Genomic DNA, 16,649 nt, shown 5'->3' with positions numbered 1-16,649 from the left:
GCCACCTTTTACAAGCGGGTGACCCCAGCCATTATCAATACACTTCAGAGATTGTCTGCCTGGTGTCGGTGGTCACCAGGACTTAGCCAGGACTTGTGATATGAACCAGCTGCTCATATGACCATCCACCACCTGCTCTCATGGCTTCACATGACCCTGATCAGGGGAGGGGGGCTAAGCTGGGGCTACACCTTGCCCAGGCTATTGGAGGGAAGGAGCTCCTTTGTAGAGATGTGTCTCCACCCCGCCACCTTCAATATCATCAGTTCAAAATCCTAACTGGCTATGATTCAAAGATTCAAAAGATTTAAAAAACTTTTTTGTCATTCTAACCATACATCAGCTCTGCAGGGCAGAATGAGACAGCGTTTCCCAGAAGCAGTGCAATCATAACATAACAAACGCGACACTAAATAATAAACATAACAATGAATAGTAAAACACAACAGCCACACGTCAGTTAAAATCAAGTTATAAGTGTCCAGTGCAAGTTAAAAGTGTCCAAAGCAGAGGCGGGTGGAGCAGCTATTTAGCAGTCTGACTGCCTGTGGGAGGAAGCTGTTTAGTAGCCTTGTGGTTTTAGTTTTGATGCTCCTGTAACGTTTGCCTGATGGCAGAAGAACAAACAGTTCATGGAGAGGGTGTAAGGGGTCTTTAATGATGTACCATGTCTTCTGGAGGCATCGACTCTGAAAGAGGTCTTGGACAGAAGGTAGGGAGACCCCAATGACCTTCTCTGCTCCCCTAACCACCCACTGCAAGGCTTGTTTGTCGACAGCACTGCAGCTGGAGTACCAGGTTGTGATGCTGAAGGTCAGCACACTCTCAACCACGCCTCTGTAGAATGTAGTTAAGATGTTAGTGGGGAGTGATGCTTGTTTAAGCTTCCTCAGAAAGTGCAATCTCTGCTGGGCCTGTTTCAGAATCCCAGTGGTGTTCCTGGACCAGGTGAGATTGTCCGAGATCTGCACCCCAAGGAACTTGACGTTTTCCACTCTCTGATCGTAATTTGAAATAAAATGCTGTGGGTGTATGTAGTTCCACAGCTTGCATTATGTGGCTACTAACTTGAGGCAGAATGGGAGTAAATCAGACCAGGATTCCTGTACTCTGTTGTTGTCATGGACAACTTGCTTGTGTGAAAATTGGATTGGAACAGAATGGAAGATAAATAATGCAGATACTGAAAATCCCCAAACAAATTCAGACTCTCAGCAGATCATTCCTCTAGACCTAGATAGAGTGGTTGTGAAGAGGCTACTATATCTCCTGCCTGATGTTAGCTATGAGAAAATGGCATGGACTGGATGGTGGAGATCCTCCATGGTAGATGATGCCTTCTTGAGGCAGGGTCTCATGTGGATACTTCTGTGATGGGGAGGTACAAGCCCATGATGAGTTGGGCTGAGTTGACTACCCACTGTGGTTGTAACATCCTTGTGCATTTGAATTGCCATACCAGATCTCAATACAACCATTCATTGCACTTAATAACAATAAAAAGATAAGACGCTAAGGTCTTGATACAGTGGATGTGGAGAGGATGCTTCCTTTCATGGGAAAATCTAGAGCAGTGGTTCTCAACCATTTTTATGCCGTGGAGCCTTACCATTAACTGAGGGGCCCATGGACCCCAGGTTGGGAACCCCTGCTCTCAAGCTATTTAAAAATATGAGTCACCAATCACAACGGAGATGAAAAGATTTTTTTTCTTGGGGTAGTTGTCCATCTTTAGAATTCTGTTCCAGAAAGGGCAGTAGAAGCAACAGCTTTCAAAATTTTTGAGGAAAAGATGGCTACATTCTTACAAACGAGGCAATGAGAGGTTACTGGCGATAGATGGGAATGTGTCGTTGGGGTTAAAGCTGGATCAGCCATGATTTTATTAAATAGTCACGTGACCAATGGCTGCTCTTTTGCCTGCTCATACGCGTGTTCAATTCACACCATGTTAGCAGGGAAATTAAATCGACGGAACTAAATAAATCCAGAATTTAAAAAGCATCACTTAATTGACCATTAAAACTTCTGGCTTGTGGGAAAGTTCATCAGCATTGCTGATGTCCGTTAAGGAAGTAAATTGCCACCTTTACCTGTCTGTGCCTGTAGGAATCAGAATTCAGTTTATTGTCACTGACTTCGACATTGTGAAATTTTGTTTTGGAACAGCAGTACAGTGCAAAGGTGTTACAGTTACGGTTAGAGATCTCACAACCCGCCTGGGTTGTAGGGGCAGCAAACATATAATCGCCAGACCAGTTGCCTCCATCTCTCATGGTTGTGGGCAGCAGGTGTCTGGGTTGCAGCAAATCTCTCTCCGTTCCAGTTTGCAATGTTGTCTTCCCATTTCTTCCTCTGTCTGCCAATTTTTCTTTTCACATGCATTGTTCCCTGAAGAATGGGCTTTGAGAGTCCACTTAATCTTGTTATGTGGCCATACCATCTTAGTTTCCTCTTCTTTACTGTGGACAGTAGATCTTCGAAGTATCTCATGTGCTGGGTGATGGTTCTTTGTACTTCGTCGTTTGGTCTGTATCAGAGATGCCGAGGAGCCTTCTGAAGCATCTCATTTCTACTGCCCGGATCATCTTTTGCAGTTCTGCTGTCAAAATCCATAATTCTCATGCATACAAGAAGATGGAGAGCACAAATGCATGCAGGAGTTTCAACTTGGATCTGAGAGTGATGTTATTGTCTCTCCAGATTGGTTTTAGTTTAGCCAGCATTACTGTTGTTTGAGTTGTCCTTGCAAGGACTTCAGGCTTTGCTCCTTCTTCATTGATGATGACGCCAAGGTACTTGAACCGTCTGACAGTCTCTAGTTCTTTTCCACTTACTTTGATTTTTGTTGTGATTGGCTCCTCACTGTTTCTCATCTGCTTGGGTTTCTGAATTGATCTCCATGCCATATCTGATAGATGTATTGATCAGACAGTTCACATACATCAGTTGAAGTCCGACAAGGCTGCCTCCTTTCACCCAAGCTGCTCAGCATTTTCCTGGGGCAAATAATGACAGATGCCCTGGAAGACCATGTCAGCACAGTCAGCATCGGAGGACAGATCATAACCAACCTTAGGTTCACACTGATGGGCCGGCATGAAGTGAGAATGAATTTGCCTACCTTGTGAATAAATAATGTAAAATTACTATATAGTGCAAAAGAAAAGGGATGATGTAGTAGTGTTCATGGACTGTTCAGAAATCAAATGGTGGCGGGGAAGAGGCTGTTCCTGAATTGTTGAGTATGCATCTTCAGGCACATTCCTCCCTGATGATAGGGCATGTCCCAGTAGTGATGGATGTCATCTTCTTGTTGAAGATGTCCGTGATGGTGGGATGGGTTATGCCTGTTGTAGATGTGGCAGAGTCTGCAACTCTCTGAAGCTTCTTGCGATCCTGTGCATTGGAAGCTCCATACCAGGGGGTGATGCAACCAGTCAGAATGCTCTCCACTGTACAACCATAGAAATTTGGTGACACTTCTAATAAAGGAGATGCACTTGCGTGCCTTCTTCATGAGTGCTTCAATATGTTGGTCCCAGGATAGATCCTCTTGAGATGTTGACACCCAGGAACTTGAAGCTGCTCACCCTCTCCACCACTGAGTCCTCAATAAGGATTGGTGGGTGTCCCACCAAATCTCCCTTCTTGAACTCCAGGCCAACCAATCTGGCTGACCCTTCCTAGTTCAGGGAGAGTTAGTGATGGACAATAAATGTCAACGTTGCCAGTGACATTAATATCCACTGAACAAATTTTTAAACATTCAAATCAAATTATTTTTAATTGTCATTCAAACCATACATGGATACAGCAGAATGAGACAGCGTTCCTCTGGGGCCAAGGTGCAAAAACATACACATGCATTCAAAATGGCAAGGAAAAAAAAGAACATAGTCAGATAAGAAAAAACATTTTTAGTTTAAAACCCTGAGCGACATCCTGTAAATTGATGGTTCCTGGCAGTCCAGCCTGTAATTCCACTGATCCAACACTGGAGGGCAGCACTGACAAGAGAGGCCACCCCAACCGCACCAAGACAACACTGCGGCCTTGCTGCCTGTCTCGCCACCAAACAAGGGAAGCAGGCCTGCGACAATCAATGTCCAATAGGGTCTTGCGATTGCAAAGGCAATGTCTGGGACAATCATGGTTTCATTACAAGCCACCTTCATGCCAACTTGAAGGCTCTGAATCTGGTGCCTCCAAATAGCAGACAGCAGCATGGTCTGCACCCAGGTTAGCTCTTCCAAACCCAGTCTGGCTCCTCCTGAGGCCTGACAGCCCGACTCGATCCCTGGGCTTGATGGCCCAACTCGCCTTCTCTGAACCGCAAGCCCGTTCTTACAACACCCCAGCTGGCTACTCCAAACAATGAGCAGCTCACTGACGTGGTAGACCTACTGTACACGTAGTTATTGGAGTCAGAAATAATCTTACTATGTATAAAACACATTAACTAAGTGTAGCACTCTGTAAGGTTGCACTGCTAATGTAATGGTTTCTCTGTAGCAGCAGTGTTTGGGTTATGACTGGAGATAATGGGGGTTTTGGAATGTGCACCATCCAATGAGATGCATATTGCTTGTGTGTCTGAGAAAAGGGATTTGTGGTCTTTTGTCGTCGAGAGATGAAGAGAGAAGACGCGAGTGAAGAGAGTTGGTAGACCGCAGGGCTTTTATTTCAAACTATTTCAAGATTCATTATTGTTCAATGTCATTTCCCAGTGTAAAGGAAAACAAAATAATTGCTACTGCAGATCCAATGCAGTGCAAAAAGAACCCAGTAAGATAAAGAAAACACAATGAATATAAATCCATAAAGAGAGGCTTGGTACAGAAGTGTCTGTAATAGGATGCCTAAGCCAAAGTAGATGCTGTGTCTATGCACACCGCAATTTTTATTGCAAAAAGTCAACCATTGTTTAAAAAAACTTTTAGAATTCTCCCTAGTTTGTAAAAGATACACATGAATTCTCCTTTCAAGTCCTGAGAAGATCTCTTTCATAGATGGAGCTGGACATGGCCACAACTGTTACATTGGAAACATCCTCTCCACATCCACTCCATCTAGGCCTTTCAATATTCGTCAGGTTTAAATTACATTGCCCCGCATTCCACTAAACCCCAGTCAGTACAGGCCCAGAGCCATCACATGCTCCTTATTCGTTAACCCTTTCATCCCCCAGATGTGCCATGCTCTTAGGTGCCATTCTCCTTGGGAGTCTGGACATCCATCTGCATTCACTACAATTCTCACTCCCTTCCAGCTTCTATACACCAGCAGTGGCCTCTTTCCAGTAACACTAAGGGTAGCAGTTCAGACAATGTGTGTTGCCACTAATCCAACAGTCAATACCACCATCAACACACATCATCTCACTCCATTTCCTATTTCCAAGCAAAAAGGAACCTTAAACTGCTGAAGGAGCGTTAAAAAAAATCCCGTGACCCCCTTAGAACTCAGTCCAGATAAAGGGTCTTGAGCTGAAACTCTGTCTGCTTCTCTCTGATAGAAGCTGCTTGACCTGCTGAGTTCCTCCAGCGTTTTTTTTTCGCCATGCTTCACATTGAAGCATCTGCAGTAACTCGTGTCTCTAAACTGCTGAGTTCCTAAAGCAGTTTATATTACGCTCCAGATTTCAGCAGCTGCAGTCTCTTGTGTCCCCACTTCCTAATTCGAGCGGATGCTGCGCTGCTCCATATTTGCCCATCTGTGAACTTCTTCAGGAATTGCCCTTCCCCAGGGTTTCCTGTCAACTGCCACCACTCCAGCTCCTGCCCTGGTCAATACTGTGCCCTGCTCTTGCCCACTCCAATGTTGTTCTCCCCGTAGCTAAACTTCTGCCACCCACCACCTCAGTTATAACTGCCCCGGCTCTTGTCATACCCAATGATTGGTGCTCAACAGCCCCAATTGCCCCCTGCCATCATCAGTAATTGTCCATGTGACAAACCCCAACCTACGGCTCCTCTCGCCTCCACTCACAGTGCACCCACCGAGTTTACCCCACAAACCCGGGCAACCCCCTTCGCCGTCCTCAACGCCGGGAGAGTCCGTCCCCGTGGAGGACCCGCCCCGCTCAGGCGCCGTCTCTGATTGGCCGCTCATAGTCGCACGTACCGCCCCCTCCGCGGGCAGGCCACGCCCACCTCAGCCCCGCCCCCCCTCCAACTCCTCCACGTGTTCAGGGGCTCCGGGCGAGCGGTGGCGGCGGCTCGAGCTCGGCGGGGCGGGCAGAGTGCGGCGGCGGAGCGCAGCGCAGGCGCGGGACGACGCGGTCACAGCGGCGGGGAGAGAGAGACAGAGCGGCGGACACCGTGAGGCCCCCCACCCCAGCGGCGTAACACCCCACCTCCTCCCGATCGGGGCTTTAAACTCACCCCATCCCTCCCCGCAGCGGATTTAAAGTAACACCAGCAGAAGGTTTCCTCTCACCCGGCAGGTTACCTCTAACAGGGGCTTTAACCTTACCCTAGCTCTCCCCACAGAGGGTGTCTTCCCTGTCACTCGGCAGATTACCCCCGACTGGTGATTTAAATTCAACTCAATTCCCTAGCAGAGCGTTTAACCGCTAGAGGATTTAAACCCCTCCAGTTTAACCCCACAGATTTTATGAACTTCACCCGCAGGAGGTTTAAACTATGTCAAGAGACCCAGCAGAGGGTTTAAATTCACCCAGCAGCTTTCCCTCACCTAGTAGGAGTTTACCCCTGACAAAGGCTTTAATCTGCTGAGGTTAAAGGACAGTAAACCAGAGTTTACCTGTCTCAGTTCCTCCTGCAGAGAGATAGACAATCTCCCAGCAGGGTGTTAACTGTCCCAGTTTGCCCAGTTTAAACTTTGCTCGTGTTGGCAATTATGTCCTCCAAATAGGGATTTAATTTCATCCAGTAAGGTTTAACTCTGCTTTTGGTGGATTACTTCCCTTGACGGGGGGAGGGGGGTTTAGCCTCCCCAAATGCCCCAGCAGATATATCAGCTCAAGGTTTTTTTTAACTCTCCCTCGTTACAGTTGTCCAAGCTCTTTCAACTGGGTTTGCTCCTTCACACCCCACTCACCCAGGGCACTTGGCACAAGGTAGTCCTCCAGCAGAGTTTTCACCCAGAAGAGGTCGTATTACCCTTAAGGCCCTCCCCACACACTCCTTGTCCTGCACCTGGTAGGCCAGCCTTGCAATGAACGACATCCTGGTCTCATTTGCTACAGTGGCTGGCACAGTGGTGGTGTGTCAGGCTCTGCGGCGCATGGCCAGGGCGATGCTGCGGCCCCGGCACCCACTGCGCCATTTGGGGAGAAGCGGGCAGAGCCGAGCCCCATTTCTGGAGCTGGCCACCGAGCTCTTCTCCACCCTGCAGCTGTGCCTCTGCACCCATGAGCTGCGTCTGCTGGGACTCTCGGGGGCTCTGCCTGGCTCGGTCCCAGCACTGGCAATCGTCTACCTCATCACCCTGGTCCACATCTCCACCTTTGGCAATGCCACCTGCAACCCAGTGAGTTCCCTGGAGCAGTTCCTCTGCGGCCATTGCAGCGGTCTGCTGACCCTTTCTAAGGTGCTGGTTCAGCTGACAGCTGCCTCGGTTGCCCGCAGCCTCTCTCAGCTGATCTGGGCCCTCCACATGTCCGTCCTGCACCAGCGTCACTCCCAACGCCAATACAAGTGTACCTCGGCACTGAACACCAGCACATTAAACAGTGGGATGTTCGTGGAGTTTGCCTGTGCTTTCATCGTAAGAGCTGTCATCTTCCGGCTACAGCACCTCAGTCCTTGGTCCAAGATGCACCAGGTCGCTGGGGTAATAACCTTCCTGGTGTTTGCAGGTACAGTCCAACTCCTGTGGAATAGAAAAGTTAACTTGCAGGTTGAGTTCGTATTGATTAAATGTGATCACTTGAGTTGAGTATCTCCCAAGGGGTTATACACTTAATGGGAACCAATTTACCTCGGGATCAAAGAAGTATGACTATAACTATGACTAATGGAGGATGCCTATGCATGACTTTGTTTAATGTGGGGAAGCTGATGCACAGACAGCCACTACACTGTCCTTAACAGATCAGGGTCCAGTGGCATGGAGTGCAAGGCGACCTTGATAGTAGTCTCAATGCTTCATATAACATTTCCAAAATGATGGCAAAGTGTGGAAAATCTCATATAATTGGTGAAAGATTAATAATGCCTGTTGTATCAGAAGTGCTCACCACCGTCTCATTTCCTCTGAGTAGCTTGTCACATTAAATAGGTGAAGTGAAAAAGGTGAAAAAGGAAATAAGTGAAGACTTTGAGTATCAACTATGCACAGAACTACAAAAAACAGAATTTGGGATACAAGTGGATGAGTCAACTGTGCAAGACAATGAGGCGTTGCTAATGGCATATGGTACAGCTGATCAAAAATGGAGAATTTTGTGAAGAGATTCTCTTTTGTAAGAAATTAAAAACAAATATCAACAGAGAATCAATCTACAATGAGCTCAGAATGTATATTAAGGATAAAAGTATATATCCCAATTAGGAACATGATTTCCTGTGCAACAGATGGAGCGCCATCTATGACAGGTCACCATGCTGGTTTAGTGGCATTTATGAAAAAAGAAATTCCTTTTTTTTTAAATTTTATTTTTATTTGGATAAGGAATTCACAAATATCATGTACTTTTTTCACACATATAACCTTTTCCATTTTTTTAATATGTATAAAACTATAATTATTTATGCATTCTTAAGTAGACATTGAGATGATATAAAAGGAAATTAGATACTTAAATAGATAATTATGTACTGTGGTAATTCTAATCTATTAGGCTAAGTAATGGTATTAGTTAAGAAAAATAGTAATAATAGTTTCCATATAACTCTTCTGGACCATTTCCACTGGACCAAAATGTTGTATGTAAGCCTATGTAACAACCATTGTAGGTGTTTATATCCCAATTTGTTCATGCTTGCTCCTGCCCGCAGACATAATTATCCAATCCCTATGTACTTATTTACTTAATTTTTTCATTTTTTATCCCTTTCCCAAATCTTTCCCTTTACTTGTGTTAATTCTCTATTTTCCAAAAGAAAACAAAAAAAAAGACATTTAGACTAGGGGTGCTTATGTTAGCAATATTACTGTGTTGATGAGAAGAGCAGTATAAATCATTAGGAGAGTCATCTAAAGTCTGCTCGCATTGGGGTTATATATTCAATCCATTTATTCCAGATTTGATAAAATTTTTCTTTTTGAATTCTCAGGGAGTAAGTCAACTTTTCCATTTTAAATATTTCCAAGATAATTTCGTGCCAGTCTTCTAATGTAGGTGGTATTGGATTTAGCCACTTTCTAGTGATTGATTTCTTACTTGCCGCTAAGAGGGCCTGCAGCAACTTTATATCTTCCTTCTGTTCAAGAAACAATACATGCCCCAAATAGAGCGTCTCAAAGTTCAGAGGTATCTGGGACCTAAGTACCTTAACTAATGTTCTATGAATACCTTCCCAATATAGACTTAATTTAGGGCAATCCCAGAAAATATGAAAATGATTTGCCTCCTTGGAGCCGCACCTTCTCCAACACGTCACGTTTGTATCTTTATATTTTTCCTGATAGATGGGGTCTTAAAGTATCTTATAATGTTTTTCCAACAATGTTCTCTCCAAGTCAAAGAATTAGTCGAGGACCATTGAAAGCTGCAGATTTTCCCCCAAGCCTCCTCTGAAAGTACCAACCCCGCTTCTTTCTCCCACTTCTCTTTAATATACAGTGTATTTACATTTTTAGCATGGGAGAGTGCATTATATAATCGAGAAACTGATTTACTAGGTATTGAACTGCAAGCCGAATTCAGAATCTTGAAAAATTCTAATTCTACTGTTGATAGGTCTATATATCTACAACTCTGGTTAACATAGTTTCGTACTTGAAGGTACCTAAAAAAGTCATTGTGTTCTAGGCCATGTTTGTCCTGCAGGATTTGGAAACTTTGTAATACTCTTTTATCTATAAATGAGAGGTAGGTTGTAAGACCTTTCTTTATCCATAGCTCAAATCTTTTATCTCCCCTGTTGGGAAGGAATTCGGTATCATCTAAAGAGTTTTAACATGTTATTAATTCCACATGAATTAACCACCTTCTGCCATACTTTTAATGTAAGATTTATCCAACTGTTTTTAAATTTTTCCAACTGGGCCATCAATCCTTTGTCAGCTGTTGAGGCTTGTAGAGGAAAACTGTCAACTAATCCAAATTCTATTTCCTTCCATCTAGCCTTATATTCCCTATTACACCAATATAACAGAGGGGTTATCTGTGAGGCATAAAAATAATTTCTCAGGCAAGGAAGAACCATACCTCCTCCTTCCTTCCCTAACTGTAAGGTGTTATATCGAATTCTAGGTTTCTTTCCTTGCCAAATGAAGCGGGAAATCCATTTGTCCCATTCCCTGAATTGATTATCATCCACCTCCACCAGTAAAGTACGGAAAAGATACAATAACCGAGGAAGAATATTCATTTTTATAGTATTTATCCTTGAATTTAAACTTAAAAAGGGGATAAGATTCCATCTATGCATATCTGCTTTTATCTCTGAGATTAATGGCCCATAATTTACCTATGACAGTGTTTGAAAGATCCTTCGGGAGGGTTATTCCTAAATATTTTAATGATTTAGCTTCCCACTTAAGATCGTATGTATCCTGCAATTTTTTGGATGGTGTATAACTTAGGGACATAACCTGCGTTTTCTTTACATTTATTTTATAACCTGATATTTTCCCAAAGTCATCCAACAGTGTAAACAATCCTATAAATGATTTTTCTGGTTCACTCAGATAGACCAAAACACCATCTGCGAATAACGCCACTTTCTGTTCAATCCCTGCCACCTTGATACCTTTTACGATTTCGCTCTATCTTATTAGTTGGGCAAGCGGTTCAATATATAGCGCAAAAAGGAGAGGAGAAATTGGGCATCCCTGTCTAGTGCCTCTCTCTAAGATGAAGGAGTCAGAGAGGTCCCCATTTATCTTAATTCGGGCTGTGGGGCTGTCATATAGAGTCTGAATTACTTTAATAAACTTTTCTTGAAAGCCAAATCTTCCTAACACTCTGTATAGGAATGCCCAACTAACCGAATCAAAAGCTTTCTCAGCGTCCAATCCTACTACCATTGTCTGTCTCGTTCTTATTAACCTGTTCTAATATGTGCAGAGTTGAAAAAAGAAATTCCAAGTTGTTTGTAATCCATTGTGTAATTCATCATCAACATCTCGCAGCCAAAAACCTCAGCCAGTGACTTTTTTCAAGCATGATTCTTGTAATATCTGCTATCAACAAAATTAAAGCTCATCCATTAAATAGGGGAATATTTTGCCAGTTATGCCACGATAATGATGAAGAGTTTGAACATTTGCTTCTACACACTGAAGTGTGTTGGCTGTCAAAAGGCTGTTGCTTAAAACATTTCTTTGAACTTTTTGATACTGCGGTTGAATTTTTTGCTCAGTCAACAAGAGCTTCGGAAACAAGATTGAACTTCTTCGTGGAATATGGCATACCTAGCTGATATGCACGTAGAAGTGAACATTCTAAATATGAAACTGCAGGACAGGAATTTCAATTTAATCCAGGCAAAAAGTGCAGTGTTGGAAAATTGGAACTACATAAGGAAATCATTGGGAGAAGAATGGAAAGTGTGGCACTCTTTTTCACAGACGGTGATTTGCAAGAGTACTCCTTACACCTGCAAGTCACTGAAGAAGGATTTTCAGAATTGATTCAAGGATCCAGACTAGGTAATTAACCCATTTCTTTGCAAGGTGGAAGGACAGGATGAGAGCTTGCAAGGAGGGTATATTTATAGTGGAGGTTGATAGGTTCTTGATTAGTAAGGGCATCAATGATTGGGGGAGAAAGCAGGAGAATGGGGTTGAGAGGGATAATAAATCAGCCATGATTAAATGGTGGAGGAGACTAGAAGGGCTGAATGGCTTAATTCTATGACAAAAACAAAATTGCTGGAGAGACTGTGGATCAAGCAACACCTACTGTGGGTAATGGACGGTTGATGTCTTAAGTGTCTCGACCTGAGGCATCAACTGTCCATATTCCTCCACAGACTGTACTCGACCCAGTGACTTCCTCCAGCAGTTTTATTTTGATCCAGATTCCAGCATCTTGCAGTCTCTTGTATCTCATACAGTGAAACACTCAGCTATATCTGCTACTGGGAAAAGAGAGTGTGGTCTTCTTCCACCTATCTCCAATCACCACAGTATACCAAAACATTTATTTACTGTTTGTTTGTACACAGACTGCACTGGAAATGTTCAGTATTGTGACAGGTATTGAGATACAATGAAAAGCTTGTCTTGCATACTGTTCATACATAGTGGATCACTTGATCACTGTGCATTAAGGTAGAACAAGGTGAAACAATAACAGAATGTGGAATAAACTGTAACAGCTACAGAGAAAGTGCAGTACAGGTTGACAAGTGCAAGATTATATTGAGGTAGATTGTGAGATCAAAAGTCCATCTTATTGTACAAAAGAGGTCTTCAAATGTACATCTTCCAGCAATTATTGTTCAAGTCTAGTTACCCTCAAAGTTGAGGAAACAATTAAGAGTTGATCACACTGTGTGCTTGGAGTCGTGTGTAATCCAGAGCAGACATGGATTAAAGTTGTAATAATAATAACTTATAGAGCACTTTTCATACAGAGTATGTAGTTCAAAGTGCTTTACAATGGGATAAAGTGCAAACATAAAAATCAAAGATAAAAAGGTGTTAGTTAAAAGCAAGGTTAATTTACTAGGTTTTGAGTTGGTGTTTAAAAGAATCAACTGAGTCTGCATCCCATATAGTTTTGGATATTGAATTCCACAGTTTAGGAGCATAGTCCAAAAAGCCTGACCTGCCAATTATTATTTGAGGGACACTGTTTAAATTTAAGAGGTGGGTAGAAGAAGACCTGAGAGTTTGAGCAAGATTATAAAATGAAAGTTGATTCTTGATGTACTCTGGTCCCAGACTATTGAAAGCTTTAAACAATATAGCACCGTATACGTGCATCCAACAATAAACTTCACTGGATTTGAAATGATCTATATAAGCTTTTTACACCATAGTCATTGAATCTGCTTTTGGCACCATTGAACCTGAAACCCCTTTTAATTTTCCTCAGACTCAGTTGAATTAACCCCCCCCCCCCGGTAGACTTGCCCCTTGTGATAAACACTTCTGATGAATGATCTCAGCCTGAAACCTTAACTGTTTATTCCCCTCCATAGATGCTGCCTGACTTGCTGAGTTCCTACAGCATTTTGTGTGTGTGTTGACTAGTCATATATTTCCTTATGGCAGAAGTGTTAAGCACATTGAGTTTGGTGTGGGTTTTCACAACATTCCCAATAATCCATTCTCCCATTTATTTCTCTGTAAACTATTCTCTCAGAAAGGCATTAATATACTCCAGTTGTCAAACTGATCACTACCACAGGTAATTGACAGTAACTAGTTAACCGTGTGACCTGTAAATCTTTGCAATATGAGGAAAAACTGGGAGAAGTACAAACTCCATATAGGCAGCACCCAAGGTCAGGATTGAACCCAGGTTGCTGAAGCTGTGTGCTGCCCATGGATGTTCATTGGGGTAAAATTTGTCTCTGTCATTATGCCATGTAAGTGATAGCGGCCTGCCTTCCCAGACAAGACTGAGAATAAATACACAGGTGTTGTGTGAGTTTGGGCTTCTTGAGGCCGAATAGCACACTGGTGCATTCTGTACTGAGGCAAAGAATACCGACAAGGATTATACATGAGCATGTTTGTTCACTGAATCACAGTATACAATAAACTGTAGGTTTAGGAGGATATAGACCAAATGCAGGCCAATAGGACTAACTTAGATGGGCCTTGGATCAGCATGGAGCAGTTGGGATGAAGGGCCTGTTTCTGTGCTATGGCTTTAGGCATGAGGATCCTCAAGGAGTAAAGAGGGCCATTGAAACAGAAAGGCCATTTAATTAGATTGTGACCGATTGGCATCTCAATTCCATGTGGTTCCCTGATCCTTGAAATCCATGTCTGTCTGACCAGATCAACATTAGAAGTATATAATTATCAACAAATTGGTGTTGGTGTTCTGAGGACTTGATATCCCTTTACAGTTACTAAAATGTTAGCTGTAAGAAAGGAGGAAGCCAGTGTAGGTTAATCTTTGTTGCACAAGCGTTTGAGAACAAGAGTAGAGATTTCTTGGAGATCTCGTTGATCACCTATCGAATATTGAAAAGACTAGACAGAGTGGATGTGGCGAGGATGTTTCCTATGGCGGAGGAATTTAGGACCAGTGGGCATAGCCTCAGAATAGAAGGTCATCACCTTAGTACAGAGATCAGGAGGAATTTCTTTAACCAGAGGGTGGTGAATTTGACTGCTGTGGAGGCGAGTGATTGGGTACATTTAAGGTGGAGGTTGGTAGGTTCTTTATTAGTCAGGGCATCAAAGTTTACAGGGAAAGACCAGAAATAGCTGGGAGTGAAAATGAAACTATGTCACTACTTCAAGTTAGGAACTCTGATGAAGAATTTGAAGGTATCGACAATCATGTTGAATGTTACATTTGGGCCTCACCAGACACTCAGCTCTCACCTCCGGCTCCAAATAGCTGTTTGCATGTAACAATGGTCATATCCTGGTACACCACTTCGACAGGAAGGCTAAACTGTCTGAGGGTAGCTGGCAGGTCTCATACCTTGGTGAGATAAGGACATACCTGTCCTAGAATGCAAAGTAAGTTCTGGCTGCCTGGATGGATGAGATCTACAGTGAGATCCAACGAGCAGGAAAGAGGTTCTGCAACGCTCCACGGAGAGCGAAGGACATGACAAGGCAAAGAAGAAATCATGGTCACACACTGCAACAAAGGAAGACCCCAGATGTGACGCCTACTCGCACTACTGGACCTGGACTTCTGAGGTCGTGAGATTAGAATTGCCCTGGTGCAACAGTTTTTTTTCATTTTTAAAAACTCCCACTCAGGTTTCCTGTCATCGTCAAATACGATGGATAACCACTGGTTGTACTGGTGGTGTTCTAATTTGTTTTGTTTTCATTTAAATACATAATTTGTTACTCAGTTTAAATGTTAGTTTGTCTTTTTTTAAATGCTTTTTAACTACTTCCTTGAAACTTCAGCTGATTGGATCAGCCGTCCTGGTGTGTCTCAATTAACCGGAATCCGCTGTACAACTGGATTTATTTTCTTGAAAGCATTTACAGGAGAAAACAATACAAAATTCATGTAAGACTATAAATACTAAAGCCTGGCAACTTTCGGCTTGAAGAAACTACAGTCTAATCAAGGACAGGGGAAGCAGACAAATCAGTTGTCTTTGTTTCCCTCCATTTTGTGAACTCTGAATTGAATCTTGCTCCGGGATAGTCTAAATCAGAGCAATTAAATGTGGATACAAGAAGTTTCAGGTAATCGCCTGCTAAACCTGAGACCATTCTCAGATAAGTAGCTATTTATTATGTAAAGGGCTTGGACTCCGAACTGATTCTTGCCCTGGGACAATCTAATCAGAGCAATTGAATGTGGACACAAGGAACTGCTAAATCTGAGCAACACGCACAACATGCTGGAGGAACTCAGCATCCATGGAAACGAACAGTCAACATTTCGGGCCGAAACCCTTCTTCAGGACTCATGCTGCCCAACCTGCTGAGTTCCTCCAGTGTGTTGTGCGTGTTGCTTTGACCCCAGCATCTGCAGAGTATTTTGTGATACAAGAAGTTTCAGGTAATCGCCTGCTAAATCTGAGAACATTCTCAGATGAGTAGCTACTTATTATGTAAAATGCCAGATCTACCAAAAAAGCAATCTGTAATCTTGTTAGACTCTGTCTGGGCTGCCTCATTTAACTGGTTTAGGCCAGCCAGAGTTGAAAGACACAAATACACAAGGCTGGAGTGAGCAGAACCATGAAACAATGTTGGTTGTACCCCTGTACAAGAACCAGTAAGAAGGTGACCTTGAGCCAATGGGATGGAGATCCACCAGTTCAATTGATGAGGAACACCATAAGAGTCAGGAGCTCCAAATTGGGGGGCGGTAGCTCTCCAGCAACCAGAGACCAAATATTGTGGATAAGGAGGACCCCACGGACACGTGGAGATCGGGAGCTCCAAATATGCAGGGGGCGGTAGCTCTCCACCCACTATTGTGGATAAGAAGGACCCCACGGACACATGGAGATGGGGACCATGAGGAATGCCAGGCCAGTGTAGGCTCCTTTCCTGGGTAATACCTTTTCTCTTCATTGACTGTTCATGGAGGATCAAGGATTCTAGAAGGGTGAACACAGGTAATTAGTTTGTGAACCCACGTGCTTTTTAGTTGAAACAATGAAAGTTACTTGTCGATAAATACAGATTCTCTGTGCCTCACTGATCATTATTACAAGGGATGATTCTTTAACACAATCAATGTGCAAAAGAAGACATTGTGCAAATAATAAAAATGTCAGTATAATACTGAGAATGAGTTGTAGAGGTCTATAAAGAGGTGACCATTTAATGGAGTTCAATTAAAGTGAAAGTAAACAAAGCATAGTTTGATTATAAACTCTGTATTTTTATAGGAGTTT

At 43.2% G+C, this 16,649-nt stretch overlaps 1 protein-coding gene across 1 annotated transcript in view; it reads left to right on the top strand.

Moving 5' to 3' along the window:
• Window positions 1-6,207: 6,207 nt before the first annotated feature.
• The window catches only part of aqp11 (aquaporin 11), a 30,004-nt gene continuing 19,562 nt past the window's right edge, over window positions 6,208-16,649 (top strand). The window contains exon 1 of the mRNA XM_063054634.1: window positions 6,208-7,825. Coding sequence (XP_062910704.1) covers window positions 7,183-7,825 — 643 coding nt within the window. The 5' untranslated portion in view covers window positions 6,208-7,182. The remainder of the gene's footprint in view (window positions 7,826-16,649) is intronic.

Source organism: Mobula hypostoma, chromosome 7, assembly GCF_963921235.1.
Source record: "Mobula hypostoma chromosome 7, sMobHyp1.1, whole genome shotgun sequence".
In the NCBI taxonomy this organism is placed as follows: Eukaryota; Metazoa; Chordata; class Chondrichthyes; order Myliobatiformes; family Myliobatidae; genus Mobula; species Mobula hypostoma.
The sequence above is the reverse complement of the archived record's forward strand: the minus strand, read 5'-3'. Positions and strand labels throughout refer to the sequence as shown.